Genomic DNA, 17474 nt, shown 5'->3' with positions numbered 1-17474 from the left:
TAAATCCAAATGAAAAGAAGTCCTGTTTTTATAGTCTAACAACGTCATGAAGTTTGAAAAAAAAGAAGTCCTGTTTTTATAGTCTAAAAACGTCATGAAGTTTGTTCACAAGATTTTTTAATTTCATACCAGATCTAATGCCTCTTAAATATTTTTTACTCTTAAAAAAATAATAAATAAACATAACATTTTTTTTGATAATTAAAATTGTGTTACATCAATAAAATAAAAGTTTAGTCATTTTTATTTATGTGTTCATCAAAATAAATGTATACTAATATAAAATTGTAAAACTTTAAACATATCTAAACTCCTCAATGCAATTTAAGATGGCAAAAAAATCATTGATATAAAAATAAGATTATTAATGATTAATTTTGTGCTGGTTCGATTGAGTAATTATGTAGGCATAAATTTCTAAACGTTTTAAAAAGTGCGTTTATCATTTTACGTGGACTAACATAATAAAGATTATCAAATAAATCGTGTTGTATTTATTTATCCTTATTTCTTATTTAATATAAACAAATACACTATAAAACGATTAGTTTTAAGGATTACTATTAAACAATAATAAACGACTTTTTATAATTTTAGCAGTTCGAATCAAATAACAATAACTTTGAAATAACGGCGAAGTGCTTTATTTTGTCTAAAAACATAAAGAAATCAACGCGAAAAAGTGATAAATGGGATCTATACAAAAAAAAAAAATTTATTAAAGAATCTCTAGTAAAAACGTACTTTCGCATACAGAATATTTTTCAATTTTTAAAACATAAGTTATTAATTTGTAAATTTCAATTCAAAAAAAACTTTAAGATATAAATTAAATATTAAAAATGAGAAATATAACTATTAAATCAAACTATTAATCATATACTTCCCAGCCGACATTGTCGGACCTTCGACGTTCGAAAAACGTCTTTTTTTCGTCCTTTACGCACGATCGTATTTCGGTTTCACTTTGAGGTGAAGTCAAAATAACTCTTTCTAAAAAAACGTTTAAAAGACTTTTTTTTTATTTGCATCTTGTTTAAACCAATTCATTTTTTAATGAATATGTAAAAAAATTACTGAAAAAAGACGTTTTTTGATCATCTCATAAAGACGATTTTTCAACGTTTTAATTTTATTTTTCAATCTTAATGTTAACTGAATTTGTACAAAACTTCTCCCAAATATGGGAATAAAATATAAATTATTGTTAGCATATTTATGTTGATTTACGTTGGGTATTTTTATAGATCTGTTCAAAGCATTTGACTCAACGATATTTTACTTCTCAAACTTGAATATTAATTCAAAAATCTAGATCATTTGACAAAAGTAATAAAACCAATTATTATTAAGAACTTTAATGTCTTTATCGGACTTTTGTGAAGTGTGAAGTTATTATAATTTTATTGTCAATTAGTTTAAATATGTTGAAAATAGTTGTAACTATTGACTCTTTTCGTAAAATAATTGTAACTGTTGACTCTTTTTTTAGATAATTGTAATTGTTGACTATTTTCATAAAATATTTGTAACTGTTGGCTCTTTTTTAAAATAACTGCAACTGTTGACATTTTTCTTAAAATAATTGTAACTGTTGACTCTTTTCGTAAAATAGTTGTAACTATTGACTTTTTTCGTGAAATAATTGTAACTGTTGACTCATTTTTAAAATAACTGTAACTGTTGACTCTTTTCGTAAAATAGTTGTAACTGTTGACATTTTTCGTAAAATAATTGTAATTGTTGACTCTTTTTTAAAATAACTGTAACTGTTGACTCTTTTCGTAAAATAGTTGTAACTGTTGACTCTTTTTGTAAAATAGTTGTAACTGTTGACATTTTTCGTAAAATAATTGTAATTGTTGACTCTTTTTTAAAATAACTGTAACTGTTGACTCTTTTCGTAAAATAGTTGTAACTGTTGACTCTTTCCGTAAAATAACTGTAACTGTTGACTCTATTTGCAAAATAATTGTAAATTTTGTAAATGTAAACACGTTGTTTATAACACTTGAATATTTTTTATGATATTGCAACAGAAACTTTAGTTTAATTTTGAATTACGATCTGTTTAAAACCCAAAACGGGAAGTTTTGTTGTTTTAATTAATACATTTTTATTACTTCTTTTTTTTTTTTTTTGGTTTCTTGGTTGTTTTTTCAATTATTTAATTGCTTTTTTTCCTAGTAAACATTGAACAGTTGGTAAGTAGTTGGCCCGATCCTAATAACCAACTATTACCTACAGTTAAGCCTGTAATTTAAATTAAACTGTTAGCTATTTAGTTGGTAACGTGAAAAAAACGTAACGCTTGTGCCAACTGTTTTATAAACTGTTGGTAACATTAACGGCCCAACAGTAATAAAACAGTTGGCTAACAGTTGGTACCATTACCGGCCCAACTTTATGATTTTTTTTGCAATTTTTTAAATTCGCTTTTGCACTTTAATTGAAATTGCAAATGTTATAAATGTTTACAACTAGCTTTACAACTTGACGTGATGGTGAAAAATGAGTTGCATATTTGAAATGAAAATGAGAAATGCTATACCAAAAACAAATTGTTTGCTCGGCACCAGAAAAAAAAGTTTTTTTGTTGACCCGGATAATAATAGAGTAATAATGATTGTAATAATAACAGTAGTAATAACAATAACAACTACAATTATAATAATAACAGTAGAAATTTTTAACAGTAACTAATAAAAAAACTAGCAGTAAGCAACCCCTAATACGGGTTATGAGTAATTAAATCATTAATAACAAAAAACATTATTAACTTGATATATTTATCTAAAAAATTGAATACAAATTTATCTATAAATATTTTAACTTTGACTCTCTATCAGTAATGTCATTGCTTATAGTTAACGACATAAAGACTGCATTAACATCAATTAAGTTCTTTTTTAAATATGTCAAAACATAGGTACCAGAAAAAGAAAGTCAAGTAAAGCCTGCAAATACCTAAACAAAGAAATGAAAAAAAAAATTACAATTTTTATTAAAAAAGTATTATTTGCATTTTATTGTTAGTAGAATTAGGATAATAATATTATAGAAAATATAAAGAATAAAAAAATAGCTATAACAACCTAATTCTATCAAGACTAAACACAGTAACCATAGCGCATAGCATAAAATATTCGTAAGCACACATTACTGTCTCCAGAGTAATTAAAAAATAAAAGATTATAAAAAAGCCTAGACAACACAATGTAATAACACTGACATATAACACCAGGACTTAATAAGATATTTTATCAAATAAAATACTTGGACTAAAAAGATTTTATTTGTTACAATATTTGAAAAATCAAGGGACAATTATAGTTAAACAATTTGAACAACTATACCATAAAATTGCAAGCAACTCATAAAATATTTCTTATAAATGGTCATTATCAATTGTGGCATTAAGAAATAAGTAAGAACTCAGTAATTACATAATTTTTATTAATTCTCCCTCTCATCTAAGAGAGAGAGGGAGAGAAAGAGTGTTTCCAAAAGTGTTTCCAAAGCAGCATGTTAAAAAAAGTAAAAAAACATGCAATAAATAGTAGTAACTGGTTTTATTATGTTACCAGTAAACAAAGTTATTTTTACCTTGATTTAATTTCCAGCATTTCTTAATTTAGCTCTAGCTTCTCTCTAACTGTTGACTAATGATTAATAGAGTTTATTTCACATCATATTAAAATTACAAAATTAAAACCATGTTTCAACAGTAAGCGAACTAGTCAAGTGACGACAAAGGCAACTAAAAAAAAAAAAAAGAACATAACTATGTTTGAAATTATAAAAAAAATTAAAATCATTAAATTTAAAACTGTTATTAATAGTTACTATAAATAGTGAAATTCATACTTTGTTTTGTTCTAAATTGTCTAAAGTAAAATCAAATTAACAGACATTAACACTGCTTGACAAGGAATTCTGGCAAGTTTTCTGTTCGAAAAGGAGAAAACTTACTTGCCAGAATTCTTGAGCAGCATTTCTTAGATTTCAACAACGATTAATTTCATCTTGCCTAGATCTATCTCTTTCATTTGACAACAACTATTTTCAAGTTGCCTATTAGCATTTACATTAATAACTTCTTGGAGCCTAATATTATCCATTTCAATTTCACTATTATCATTAAACATATTACCAGTAATATTACTATTGTTACAACTGAATAGTAAAAAAATGTAAAAGAATCTTACAAATTGTGATCTTATCTAATCAAAGACTATATTTAAACTTAAGATTTATTAAAATCCATATATTTTTATGTTTATATACATAAGTCATTTATTAAAAATATAAAAACAATATTTATTTACATCAATTATTTTTAATTTTACAAAAAATCTAGACTACAATGCACAAAATTATTTAAGTAAGTGATCAACAAATTATTGACTGTAATTTGTTGATCACTTTTGTGTCAACAAATTACAGTCATTTTCCGTGTTAAGTGCATAAAATATATATCTAATATAAAATAAATCCAATATAAAATTAAAAAAATTAGTAAATTTACTCAAATCGGTACCTGTAATACTGTGTCAAGTGAGTAAAAAACACTTCTGTTCTTTCTAATTGCACTAAAAAATAGCTTTCAGCTCTTTCCAATTGCACTAAAAAATAAAACAAAACTTGCTTAGCTTAATTGCCTAGTTCTTAAGAATCTGAAAACAAATAAGTAAAAAACCGAGAACAAACAAACATTTATTAATTAAAACTACTACATTTAAACAAATTAAATTAAACAAAGAACAACATCAATTCTCCTTAAAGGCTAAGAAAAATATTTCAGCTCAAACTTGCTTGCAGACCTTTCTTGTAAAACCATGTGAATAAGAAACACCTAGAAAATTTAGAAAAGCCTAGAAACTACTTTAAAATGACATATGCAACAATGAAGTTTAGATGTTGATTAGGCTAATTATAAGTAAATGTTTTTAAAAAAATCATACAAATTTACAATACTTTGTTCTTCTATATTGCATAAATCCATCATATGATAAATTTGAAATGAAAAAATGTAACGAATAAGTAAATACAAAGAAAAACATTATACATGAATTGAAAATCAGTGTATTAATAGATTATTGTCAATAACAATAAGGGCATAGAAGTAGTAGTTTAGGAAGTGCTAAAAATAATACCACATAAACTACATTTATAGATTCAGCCACTCTCAAACACAAAACGCATACATATAAATTATTATATTATAACACATATATATATATATAAATTATTATATTATAACACACACACACACACACACATATATATATATATATAATATATATATATATATATATATATATATATATATATATATATATATATGTTATAATATAATAATTTATATGTATGTATATATATATGTGTGTGTGTGTGTGTATATATATATATATATATATATATATAAAATATATATATATATATATATATATATAAAATATATATATGCATATACATACAGAAATTCACACGTTAACATACTACTATATACGCACATATAAATTTTAGCGGTATTTTAACTCTTATTAATAGTTAAAATGGGAATACATTAAAAAGCCCTGGAACGTTTTTTCAGATCTCAATTTAAGAAAGTTTTTAATGTCCGCATGTTTTTCTCTAGACAAAGGTTGAGAATCTATCACTTGTATTGGCTTCACTTTAAAGCTTTTGAATGTTTAAGTGCAATGAATGATAATTGCTCCTACTTGTATTATAAGCTTTCTCTGGGGCTGTCCAAAATTGTGTAAATCCCCGAACTGAACTTCAACGAACTGGCGGTTCAAAATAAAGTTAGATTTGGTAAAAGGTTATTATGATAAAACGAGTACCTTCTTTAGTTTTTGCAGTCCTAAAAGCGGTTAGTATCTTACTGCTGCCGATGCCTGATATCCAGTCCTTACCATAAACAAACACTCAGTATGAATCATAAATATTAGTATATACTCAGTATGAATCATGAATATTACATATTTCAGGTGTAGTCATATTTGACCTGCTCGCTGTGTCTTGATGACAAGTAGCCTTATAAAATTTTATAAGGCTTTATAAACCTTATAAAATTTTATAAGTCTTATAAAATTTTGTAAGGTTTTTTGTCATAAAAAAAAAATTGAATTAAACCAAAAATTACTCAAAAATGAAAATTCGTGAAAAAGTGTTGCTTTTTCAATATTCCAGTATTCAAAACATAAAAAATTTGTAAAGAAAAAATGTATATTATGTGTATATTATATGTCTATTCTATCTTTTTTATTACGTCTATAATTATTATACTATTATACTATCATAGTATAATAGTAACTATGATGTTCATTTCACCTAAAAAGCGTATTATGTAAAATCTTATTCAAATTTGAACAAGTGATCGTGATTTTAAGATTTTTTATTTTATGTTAGAGAAAAATTTATTATTTACATTTTTTTTCGTCTTTCCATCATTCACAGACATGATGTTTTAACAGAAACTTGTTGTAGTCAGCAAAATATTGTACAGACAACAATTATTAAAAAACCGCCTGAACTACACCGAGCTTTCAAGCGACTTTCCGTAATAATTTATACGGTAAATGGGTAGTATTAAATAAAAAGCAGCGAGTTGCAGAATTGACCTCCTTTTGATGTTTTTTTTTTAAGTAACATTGGAGATCGTCATGTTTGATTTTGATGATATTGTCAATGAAATAAATAAAGAAACAATATCAAACGAACTTCTTTTACTTAATGAATGTCTTCTTGCAAAGAAATGCAAGAGTTCGTTGATTGCTTTCTTAAATAATGATTTTTTGAGTGCTGCAACGCTTTCTCAAAGCTTGTTGGATGTTGCATGGGAAGAATTAAATACTGGGCATTGGAGTAACGTTAATATCACCTGGAGGCATTTGTATACTTTTGCATCACTCATAAAAGCATTATCTTTAGCAAAAATGGAGTTATTTCAGCCAGCGATTCACGCATGTGACATGGGACTTATGATGGGTGCACCAATATTTAAAAACATTCTAGCACGAGTAGTTTCAAGGATAACTTGTTATTTGAATTTAAGTCAAAATACTATAAACAATGCTCAAGATAATAAAAATTCATTTGACTTATATGGTTCATATGATGATCATGAGCCAGTTGAAAAAAAAAAAAAGGATAGTTATCCACAACTTTCCATAAATAACGTCATACAACGTATTACATCTCCTTCCTTGCTTCATTTTGAACAAACTTATATGTCTAAAGAAATTCCTATAATTATATCAGATGGTGTACAACATTGGCCTGCTTTTTCGAATAGGAAATGGGATATTAATTACATTAAAAAAGTTGCTGGTTCAAGAACAGTGCCTATTGAAGTAGGAGATAAGTATACTTCTGAAAATTGGACCCAAAAATTAATAAGTGTAAGTGAATTTATTGATAAGTATATATGTACAAATAACAAAATTGGTTACTTGGCCCAGCATCAGTTGTTTGAGCAAATACCAGAACTTCGCGATGATATATGTATACCAGATTATTGCTGTATATCTGAGCAAGAAAACAATAGAGTAATGACACATGCATGGTTTGGACCAAAAGGAACAGTTTCTCCTCTACATCACGATCCATATCATAATTTGTTTGTGCAGGTTTTAGGTGAAAAATATATTCGTTTATATGATCGTAAAGATTCTAAAAATCTTTATCCACACGAATCGCAGATGCTTAACAATACAAGTCAAGTTGATTTAGAAAATGTAGATACAGAAAAATTCCCACTTTTTTCACAAACAAATTATGTTGAATGTGTCCTTAAACAAGGTGAAATGTTGTATATACCGCCTAAATGGTGGCATTATGTACGTTCCCTTAAAACAAGTTTTTCTGTTAGTTTTTGGTGGTAGTTTTTTTGTTTTAATTCAGCTATTAAAAAATTGTTAAAACTTATCCAACAGACATTTTTAAGACAACCAAACTAAAACTAAGGGAAAAAAAATCTTATTTGCTGTAGTAGTATATTTTAAACAGACAATAACCTTTTATTTGGTGCCTCTGGTGCAACTTTATATTTAATTATATGTATATATATATATATATATATATATATATATATATATATATATATATATATATATATATATATATATATATATATTATTATTATTATTATAATTATTATTATTATTATATTATTGTTATATATTATTATTATTATTATTACTGTTACTATTATTATTATAAATAAAGTTGCTACTGTCCTATTTATTTACTATTTATTTACGATTTGGCATTAAAACATTATTTCAAACCCTGGTTCTTTTTTTTATCATTTTTATTTTATTAGTAATAATAGTAATAGTAATACAAGCTGCTGTAACGACTATTGTCGCGGAGCATAAAGTTTAAAATTTATACTTTAACAGCCGCTAACAAATGTTTATCTAGTCTAGCTTTAAAAGAATTTACTGTCATTGCAGAAACCACTTTTTTAGGTAAGGCATTCCAATGAGGTATCACTTTGTTTGTAAAAAAATTGTCTCAGAGTTGTTTTTGCAAATTCTCCTTCAAATTTTATTGAATGACCTCTTAGACTTTGGGAAGAAGCTTTATGAAACTCTTTATACCACAATATTTTATCAATCCTAGTTGTTATTTTAAAAAACTCAATAAGTATAAACTCAATATATTAATAATTTTTTTTTTATTATTTAATTATTCTTTTCTTTTTAATATAAGTTTATTATTGTTGTTAGGATTTTTGTTCCTCTAAGTATGCAAATAATTTCTATAGTTAAAAACTTAATCCCTCTAAATATCCGAAATAGATTTTTTTTTTTTTATTTACTGAATTTCTGATAAAATTTTGTCTAATAGAAATAGAGCAAACATTTTGTAAACTTGTATTACTTGGGGAAGAAGTGGAGAGGTGTTACGTAAGACCCACTAACCTTATTAAAAATTATTTCCTATACCTAAGTGTCATTTCTCATACTTAAGAATGTTTTCAATTTCTTGTATAAAAAGTTCTATATATTGTTTTGGGAGACTCAGGAATTTCAATTTAATCTTATGCTGTCATCAAACACAGACCTGAGATTACTGGCAATTAGAGGCAATTTTAAGAAGGGCTGTGCGTGTGGTGGTGGGGTGTTTCACCCCTGAAGAGGAGGTGATTTTCAAGTTATAGTCATTTTTATCGAACTGGCAAGGGGGTTGGGGGCCCCTGCTATGTTTAAAGGTCCTGGGCCCCTCTTAAAATCAAGAATAATATACGGAAGGGAACGTTTATTAAATTTTCTAGCAAAAACTTTCCCTAAACTTTTGCATCAGTTGCTACAAAAGATAAAAAACACTTTCTATTAAATTTTGTTGTTTTTTGCAACTTTTTCACTAAGTTGCAAAACCTTCTCAATAAAAATACTGCTTCCTCGTAAATGTTTACTGCGGCTGATTCTAAGAATCAGTCAATCTATGCAGGGCTGGACTGATCCACCGGGTAACCAGGAAAAACCCGTTACGCAAACAAGTTAACGCTTTTAGCTTAATGCCAAAACCTTAGACTTGTATATATTCCACCCGGGACCAATTTGCATCTTGCGATTTTTTATTTCATTCCGGCACAAACAGGTCTTTTAGACGTTTTTTTTTTCGCATCTAAAATGTTAACACCTTTTAGATGTCTAAATTCAGATAAATATTAGATATCTAATAGTAGTCATCTTTTAGACAGCTTGAGAAAGCTGTTATTCGTCTTCTCAAATATAAATACAATTAGATGTCTTATAGTTATCTGAATTTAGTCGTCTAAAAGGTGTTAACATATTAGATTATAAAAGACGTGCTTGTGCTGGCTGCGGTGAACCGAACGTGTTATTTTAATATATTGTACTCCACCTGCTGGTTATAGTTAGCTACATAATAAAAATTAAGAGGTTTGACATTTATGAATTTTTGGAAAATTTTCTCACCCACCCCAAGCTTATTAAGACCCCCTCCTCCTCTTCCCCTCCCCCTCCCTTCCCCCCCCCCCCCCCCCCTCCCCCTCCAAGTAAATCTCGATTTATCGAAAATAATCTTTTAATTCATTTCTCACCAAAGTATAAAACTTATATATACATTATTTTATTTAGTGAACGGAAACTTTCGGCTTTTCGGCCGAAACCGAAATTTCTGCTTCAACAATTTTTTTACTTTTCCTGTTTCGACCGATATTTCGGTTCTTTTATAAGATTTTTTTTAAGCTTTTATTTAGAGTGGGATCATGACGATTTTCTAATTGTAATCGTTTGTTAGTAAATCAATTTTTAATTATAACAATTGTAGAAATTTTAATTGAAATCACGTTACATAATAGTTTTAAGTTACTAATCTCAAATCATTTTAAAAATGAATTAACATTTAAGTAAAGTAACCCAAACCAATAGTTTCATCAAAAGTTTCTCAGTACTAAAATTTTACAATAGAAAATAATCGATAAAAAACTGGTTTATGGAATCATTTTACCGTGGCAGCTAGTGATTTTAAATACGGAACTTGCAACATCTGCAACTTGAAAATACCTTGTGGATCGCATAATCCAAAGCTTCAACCACTTAGCGGACTTTCATCACATTTAAGAAGTCGTTTACTCTAAAAAATCTCCTAACTGAAAAAGCAATGCTCATAACTACCGGCAGTCCTGAAAATATACCAACTTCAGATCAAGTTAAGTCTATTACAATTAAAAAAAGAACAATACCCTTATTTGACACCAGAACAAAACGGCAGAGGGCTGAAATGTTGCAGTTTACAATGCCTGGTTGGGTTGACAATATCTCAAAAATTGATTCAAACTCCGAAGAAGGTCTGAAGTTTCATAGATTTATATTAGAAAACAACATTAAAAGCAAAGTTTGGTTTGGCAAAAGTAGCAAAGAGATTCTTTAGACCTCCACCAACATCTACCGAAGTAAAAAGGTTGTTTTTAACTGCTGGAGACATTCTTTCAAATGAAAGAAAAAAACTTTTGCCAGAAAATAGGAAAAAAAAATGTTTTCCACAGAGAAAATACTTTTTATTATTACCTTTAATTATTGAAATGTCTTGACATATTATAAATTTAAACTATGTTTCATGGTGATTGCTTAGATATATGTAAAATAGCTTTTTTTGCTTTAATTCGGTGATCATAAAAGGTTAAGGATTATAAACATTCTTTTACAAATTTCGGTCGAAACTTCGGTTTCGGCTACGGCTTCACTAAACCGAAATTTCGGTACTTTCGGTTTCGGCTCAAATTTCGGTTTCGGTCGATCACTAATTTTATTGAAATTATCATAAAACAGCTGTTAGAAAATGCGCTAGATTTAAATAGTTTTATGCGTGTTTTGTCTAAAATATCAGTTTGGATTTATAAACTGAAATTTTTTATAAAAAATCCTTATATTGAAAATAAAAAAATTCCCCCCTTCCTTATATTGACCTCCCCGTTTATTAGATCTGAACTAAAATTCCCTCCCCTCTTTTATTCTTACCCCCTCTTGTATCAAGGACTCGAAAGCACCTAAAATCCGTCTATTATTTACGATAAATCTATAAATTTAACGTTATAATATTGCTAACTGCAGAGCTGCAGTATGGAGCCATTGACTAGCTATAGATTTGTTGTTATGTTGTAGTTAGCTACAACATGTAGCTAACGATGTATTGTAGTAATATTGATAGCAACAAAGCTGCAATACGTAGATTGATATATCGTAATAAAATCTCAATGTTGCAAGTTCAATTAATTAAATTTAAATTCAAAAAAAAAAAAAAAATCGGTAGGAAGCTGGCAAAAATTGCTAAGAAGCTAATCGCTACAAAGAAATACATTATTCCGGCATCTTAAGTGACACCTCAATTACTTTAACCATTTGGCTAGTGGGAAAGCTTTGTTTCAAAAAAGTTATTTTCTTGCCAAATGCTAGTTTAACACATGTTTTTTAATGATGTTACTGTGTGTACTTTTTCGGGGTTAGTCGAATTGGCAAAGTAGAGCAGATTGGCGGAGCAGATTTTTTTAAGACATAGTACAAACGGTTGCTAATATTAATTTATCAACAAACGTGATCTTAATAAATAATGGCTAAATTTACTAATAAATTGATCTTTTAACAAAAAGCAATAATGCTATTAAGCCACCATGCAAAACAATGCAAAGGCAGGAGATGTGTATTTTGTTTAAGTAAACAATAGGAAATGTCATTACCAATTTAAAAACAATGCTAAAAATAACATTTTATAACATTTGTTTTATTTTTCTGAGGAGTAATTTTAATCAAACCGATTATAGTTTTGTTTTTCTAAATTACCAGAATGTAAAAAAATCCTGAATCCTGAAAATATAAATATAACAATCTATTTACCAAGTAGGTATTAAATTTAATGTTTAAAAAAAAAGAAAACACTGTAACCAATTTTTTTCAATATTTTATTACATTCTTATAACATGTGAAAACAATTTTTGCCTACAAGTCTTCAGCTTCTCTTAGGAAGGCTAAAACTGATTGTGGAAAACTGTCACTAGATTTTGGCTTTTCTCTCCTTAAAGAAGAGATTAAAGGGTCAGAGCTTATAAAAAGTAGATGTAACATGTCTTCCACATTTTCTTTTCTCGAAAATTTTCTTGCATGGAACTCTCTGTAATTTCGAATGTCTTTATTTTTATGCTCCTGAGCCTCCTCTGACAGTGTACCAGTTGGTAGGATGGCTTCTTTTGTAATTAGGTTTCCATGCATCAAAATTTTGTGTACACTTTGCGGCATGTAGTACCAAGAGTATTCTTGAATGTGATGCACCACAAATATGACAATTTTGAGCAGCTGTATTGGAAAGAGTGCTGCAAGTTTTACAATTGATCATCGTTTGTGAAAACGTTGATTGTATTTTAAATTGTGCTCCTTCCACAATAACCTCACTGGGGCTCAGATCCTGTATTTCTTTTTTAACATTATCAACCTGTTGTGTTACAAAATCAGGTGTTTCTTTGTGAAACGTTATTTTGATGGGACGACAATATTTTGTTTATGAAGGTACAAGATTATTCCACAGAATCAAGTCATATGATCCACTTACCGACGAAGCAGTCAATATAAGGGGAACCATAGGTACAAAATGAATTCTCGAATCGTCACTATCGTCCGTTTTAAAACCTTGCATATATCGGCTATGATCCGATGCACCATCACAACTCCACTTGAATAAAATTTATAGTTTTTTGGGATCAAAATCCTGCTGTCTTGCTTATAAAACATCTCTCTGTGCACTCAAAAGTCTTTGAACTGTGTGGTTCACTAATGATTTTAAAGAAACTTCGGCAGATATTTTAGTTATTTTGATATCATCGGGATAACATTGCTTCTTCGCCTCCAACAAACGGCTGTATGGTGGGTAAATGTCAGCGTTGTGCGATTTAGAGGTTTGTTGAATATCGATGTATTGATTCTTTTTAAATCTATTATCAACAAAGAGAGCTAACGCACGCTCTGCTGTCATTTTTATGGGAACCTTACTTTCAGTGAAAATACTTTTTTTTACTTGATGATTTTTAGGTGATGAAACCATATGAATTACTTTTGCAGTATCCCTTTTACCCTCATGCCTTAATTTAATTTGTGTAGCTAGAGAAAGCTCATCAGATGTCCTACCTTCAACGAGATCTTTCACTCTCCTAGTTTTCGCTGAATGACTGCATTCTCCGAAATGTTTTTTTAAACGCCCTGTGTTTTCTGTCTTTTCACCTACCTCTAAGCACTTAAAAATTAAAAAATCACTGTCCAACCAGTCTTTGTTGTGGTGTAAAAACTTGTCAATTGAGCGACATCGTTGTTTTATTTTTTTGGCAAATTCACCACACAAATTTTTAAATTGTTTTTCAAAACTCACTTTAGGCCCTTCTTTAGTGACACTACCATTAAAGTTAATTGTTTCTTCAACAAATTTCATCACTGTATTAAAATTTCTTTCTTTCCGCCATACTTCAAAAACGTCTCGTTTTCTCACCCGACACGCCATCGAACCTACTAAAATTAAAAAAATATAGAAAGAGCACGTACGAGCTCACAAGAGTAACTTTTTCTGAGAGATAAATAAATAAAGCAACAATAAAAAAGTAGTTTAGCAACAATCCCGAACAATCCCAAAAGTTCTACTCTATTAAAATCTTTACAAATTCTCATTTTAGTGCTAATCTATTATCATCTTTACAATCAAACAATTTTTTTTATCAACAAAGATACAACTATTGTTTTATAATATTGTAAATATATACCTGTTCGCTCGACTTCCTTTTCAAAAAAATGTTAAAATAACGGTTTTAGGTACACTTAAATTCACTTTGAAAGGGCGCTGGTAAATTGCCTGAAACTACTGAGCGTAAGCGTTAGCTCGGTAAAGAAGTACAACTATTCAATGAGTGTCATTACCACCGATTATTTGAAGATGAATTTTATACCTTTTGCAACCATAGATTATGAAAAAGGACCACCGTGTGCCGTTTGTACCATTTCTCTACCTACTGATCTGCTCTGCCGATTGGGTGCTGTTTTAGGTGCTGTATCACTATTGCGTTTTCAATTACTCTGTTGTCCTCTTAATGTTTTTTTTAATCCAACTATTATTATTATTAGCAAACTTAATTGGGAATTTTTTTCACGCGGTTGTATGACTTTCATGTTTATTTAAGCGAAATGTATGACAAATTGAAGGAGTTTAACAATCTGGTACCAATTTTTTTTTATTCAATTACTTCAAAAACCATATGATATAAAAACATAACTGCTAAATATAAAAAATATTTGAATATATTAATAAAATAAAATATGTAAAATTTTAAAATAAAATTGAATCGAAGATCATGCTGTTATAAAAGCAAACCAAAGTAAAATGATATGTCAAGAAAAATGTTGATGTTATTTTAACGTGAAGTGATTGATGATGTCACTAACCATTCTTTTCTAACCATGAGCATAAATTAAAGTAAGTTTAATAAACTTTTTAATATAATATTTACAAGTAAAAGTATTAATTTAGTTAAGTTTAAAGATACGGTTGGTTTTGCAGTTTTAATAAAAAGGCATACATTTAAAATAAACAGCTTTGCTGTTTATAATAATAGTTGTTTTTGTTGTCGTATTTGTTGTTTTATAGACTACTATTGTTTATATATTATTGCACTTTCTATTGTTATTATTTTAGTTATTGCTGTTAATTATGATATTGTTGTTTTTGTTATTTTTTTGTTATTCTTACTATGATAATAGTTATTATTGTTGTTATTATTATTATTAATATTACTACTATTAATATTATTATTATTATAATTACTATTATTAATCCAGCACCTGAAAGTTATGTTTACTAGTGTAAATAGAATGTTTTTAGATGGATTGTAATTGATTTGTCTTGTTTATGGTTTTAAAGTTTATAATGAATAAGAATTACATAGAAAAGTAAATACTAAATAACGGTGTAAGTATGTTAAGATGTTTTTTTATGTAACTAACAAGCTAAAAACTTATTGAAAAATTTACAAGCTTAATGTATGTAATTTAATTACAAAATTATCAAATCTATTGTGATACATGCTAATCTATATTTCAGCAGTGTTGCAATGTCAAATTGATTTTATGCACCTAATCTACCTATAAAATCTCAAATAAAGAAGTTGTAAAGGCAAAGTATTCCAAATTACTTGTCATATGTATTAAGTCTTTAAGTCCTGCTATTACTCCTGTAAATTTTATCCGTTTAAAAATTTGCTTTTAGTAGTTTCTGTGTCACATTCTTTTATGTTACATGTAATTGATTCAGGCAGCCTAAGCGAATGTTTTAAGCCAATTGTAGACCACATGGGTAAAACCACAGGTGTTTGTTTCTTTTGTGTTTAGGGACAACAGGTATCAGTTTATTTATAATGTATTTAACTAAAGTATCTTTTAATGACATTTTAGTCTGAATATATAAATGCAGTCTTTCTGCTAAATACAGATGATATTTATTCACAATTATTATTTTAATATTTATTCACAAAAAATATTTTAAGACACTGATTTTTAGCGTTTGTGATTTTTCCACTGTAAATCCATCGTCTCAAACTACTTTAACTTGTAGCCTTTTAGGTCACTTACTTTGTTAAAAATAGATGATAACTATGATATACAACCATAACTTATTAAGATGTATGTGAGGAGATGTCGAATCCTACCCCTCGCCCTTTCCTACAAACAAACAAAAAAACTCAAATCAAACAACTCAAAAAAACATTTTTTTAATTTTGTAAAAATTACCCTAACCTTATCTCTTCTGTACCTCATCTATATGCCATATTGTTTGTATAAACCAGAAAATTACCATCTTGTTATTATTTGATTCTTGATATTTCTTTGAAATTAGAAATAGTATTTGTTTTTATTTACAAAGCATTAATAAAAATAAATGCTTTTTTTAAAAGAAATATCAAGTACACTTTTTAGTAAAATGTAATACCAATATTTTGCTTTTTTTTCACTCTGAATCTGAGATTTGCCCCGGTTGAGATTCCTGTACAAGTAAGGTATCAACTGTTAACTGATCAAAGAATGGCTAATTTTGTTCACTCACAGATATTTATCTTCAATAATATTTGAACTTTTCACAAGAAAGTCTCAACATGGCCATGTATGGTTGTTTTGGGTTATCAGACACTTTAATCTTTGATCAAGACCTACAGAATATGGCACACATAAAACTAAATCTAGTTTACCTTGTACATAAATAAGTTATAATTATCCTTTGATATTTCAATTTCTCTAAGTGAACGTATCGTAAATGGTCAAGCAACTAAGAAATTTGGCTTTGAAAATTCTGTAAATTTCAGATATTTATCTTGTTACATATTTACAGGCTTGGACAGAAATGGTGTGATCGCATGCTGTACTGACCACACTTATTTTATTTTTTTTCTTTAAAATTTGACCATAGGTGTTTTAATGTTTAAACAATTAAAAAAAAAAATTATGTTATGAATAATTTTTAATCATTGATCTTTTCTAAAGGTTTTATTTTATGGGAAGGCTTTAAATAAAATAAAAAATTAATTATAATAATTGTTTAAAATAAATGCTTTTTAAGTTACTTAAAATTATGAAAAAGTTCAAAACTTTAGGAACATTTTATATAAATTATACAACAACATAAAATAACTTTATTTACTTATATAATCATGTATTTTGTTGATTAATGTAAAAGTTTTAAAGTATTTTGTAATGTTTTTATCTTATGACTTTTTTGAAATATTTTATTTAAAAAAAATTTTTTGCAACTTTTTGGAAAAAATAAATGTTTATACTATTTAAAAATTCTAGACATCACTTTTTAATAATTTAGATAAAATCTGTCCATTTATTAAAAATCATTAGAAGTAATTTATAATTTAATGTAAAAGTGTTTCGCAAACTTTAATAAAACATTTCAAAAGATAATTTTAA

At 27.6% G+C, this 17474-nt stretch overlaps 2 protein-coding genes and 1 long non-coding RNA gene across 11 annotated transcripts in view; 2 read left to right on the top strand and 1 right to left on the bottom strand.

Annotated features, from left to right (window-relative positions):
* Positions 1–471: 471 nt before the first annotated feature.
* Positions 472–6552, bottom strand: LOC136088720 (uncharacterized). 2 transcript variants are annotated; one of them, XR_010642438.1, is made up of 4 exons: positions 6437–6552; positions 4541–4625; positions 3607–3760; positions 472–993 (listed from the first exon to the last, which is right to left on the bottom strand). It is a non-coding gene; the product is annotated as an uncharacterized LOC136088720 (long non-coding RNA). The 2 variants fall into 2 exon arrangements; XR_010642437.1 differs by lacking the exon at positions 472–993 and adding an exon at positions 2829–2967.
* Positions 6553–6589: 37 nt separating this feature from the next.
* On the top strand, positions 6590–7994 carry LOC100203259 (lysine-specific demethylase 8). The gene has a single exon (XM_065813211.1). The coding sequence runs from the start codon at positions 6672–6674 to the stop codon at positions 7890–7892; it is 1221 nt and encodes a 406-aa protein (XP_065669283.1). The 5' UTR covers positions 6590–6671; the 3' UTR covers positions 7893–7994.
* Positions 7995–14403: 6409 nt separating this feature from the next.
* Positions 14404–17474, top strand: part of LOC100200857 (metabotropic glutamate receptor-like protein P) — a 54502-nt gene continuing 51431 nt past the window's right edge. For 2 of the 8 annotated variants that reach the window (XM_065813203.1, XM_065813202.1), the window contains exon 1: positions 14404–14557. In XM_065813203.1, coding sequence (XP_065669275.1) covers positions 14419–14557 — 139 coding nt within the window. In that variant the 5' untranslated portion in view covers positions 14404–14418. Of the gene's footprint in view, positions 14986–15345; positions 15478–17474 lie in introns of those variants that run through there. The other 6 variants (XM_065813209.1, XM_065813206.1, XM_065813205.1 and 3 more) reach the window with 5 other exon arrangements.

Source organism: Hydra vulgaris, chromosome 12, assembly GCF_038396675.1.
Source record: "Hydra vulgaris chromosome 12, alternate assembly HydraT2T_AEP".
Taxonomy (NCBI): domain Eukaryota; kingdom Metazoa; phylum Cnidaria; class Hydrozoa; order Anthoathecata; family Hydridae; genus Hydra; species Hydra vulgaris.
The sequence above is the reverse complement of the archived record's forward strand: the minus strand, read 5'-3'. Positions and strand labels throughout refer to the sequence as shown.

Excerpts from the sequence above, each read along its gene's own strand:
- LOC100203259 (XM_065813211.1), top strand. The coding sequence starts at position 6,672 with ATGTTTGATTTTGATGATATTGTCAATGAAATAAATAAAGAAACAATA.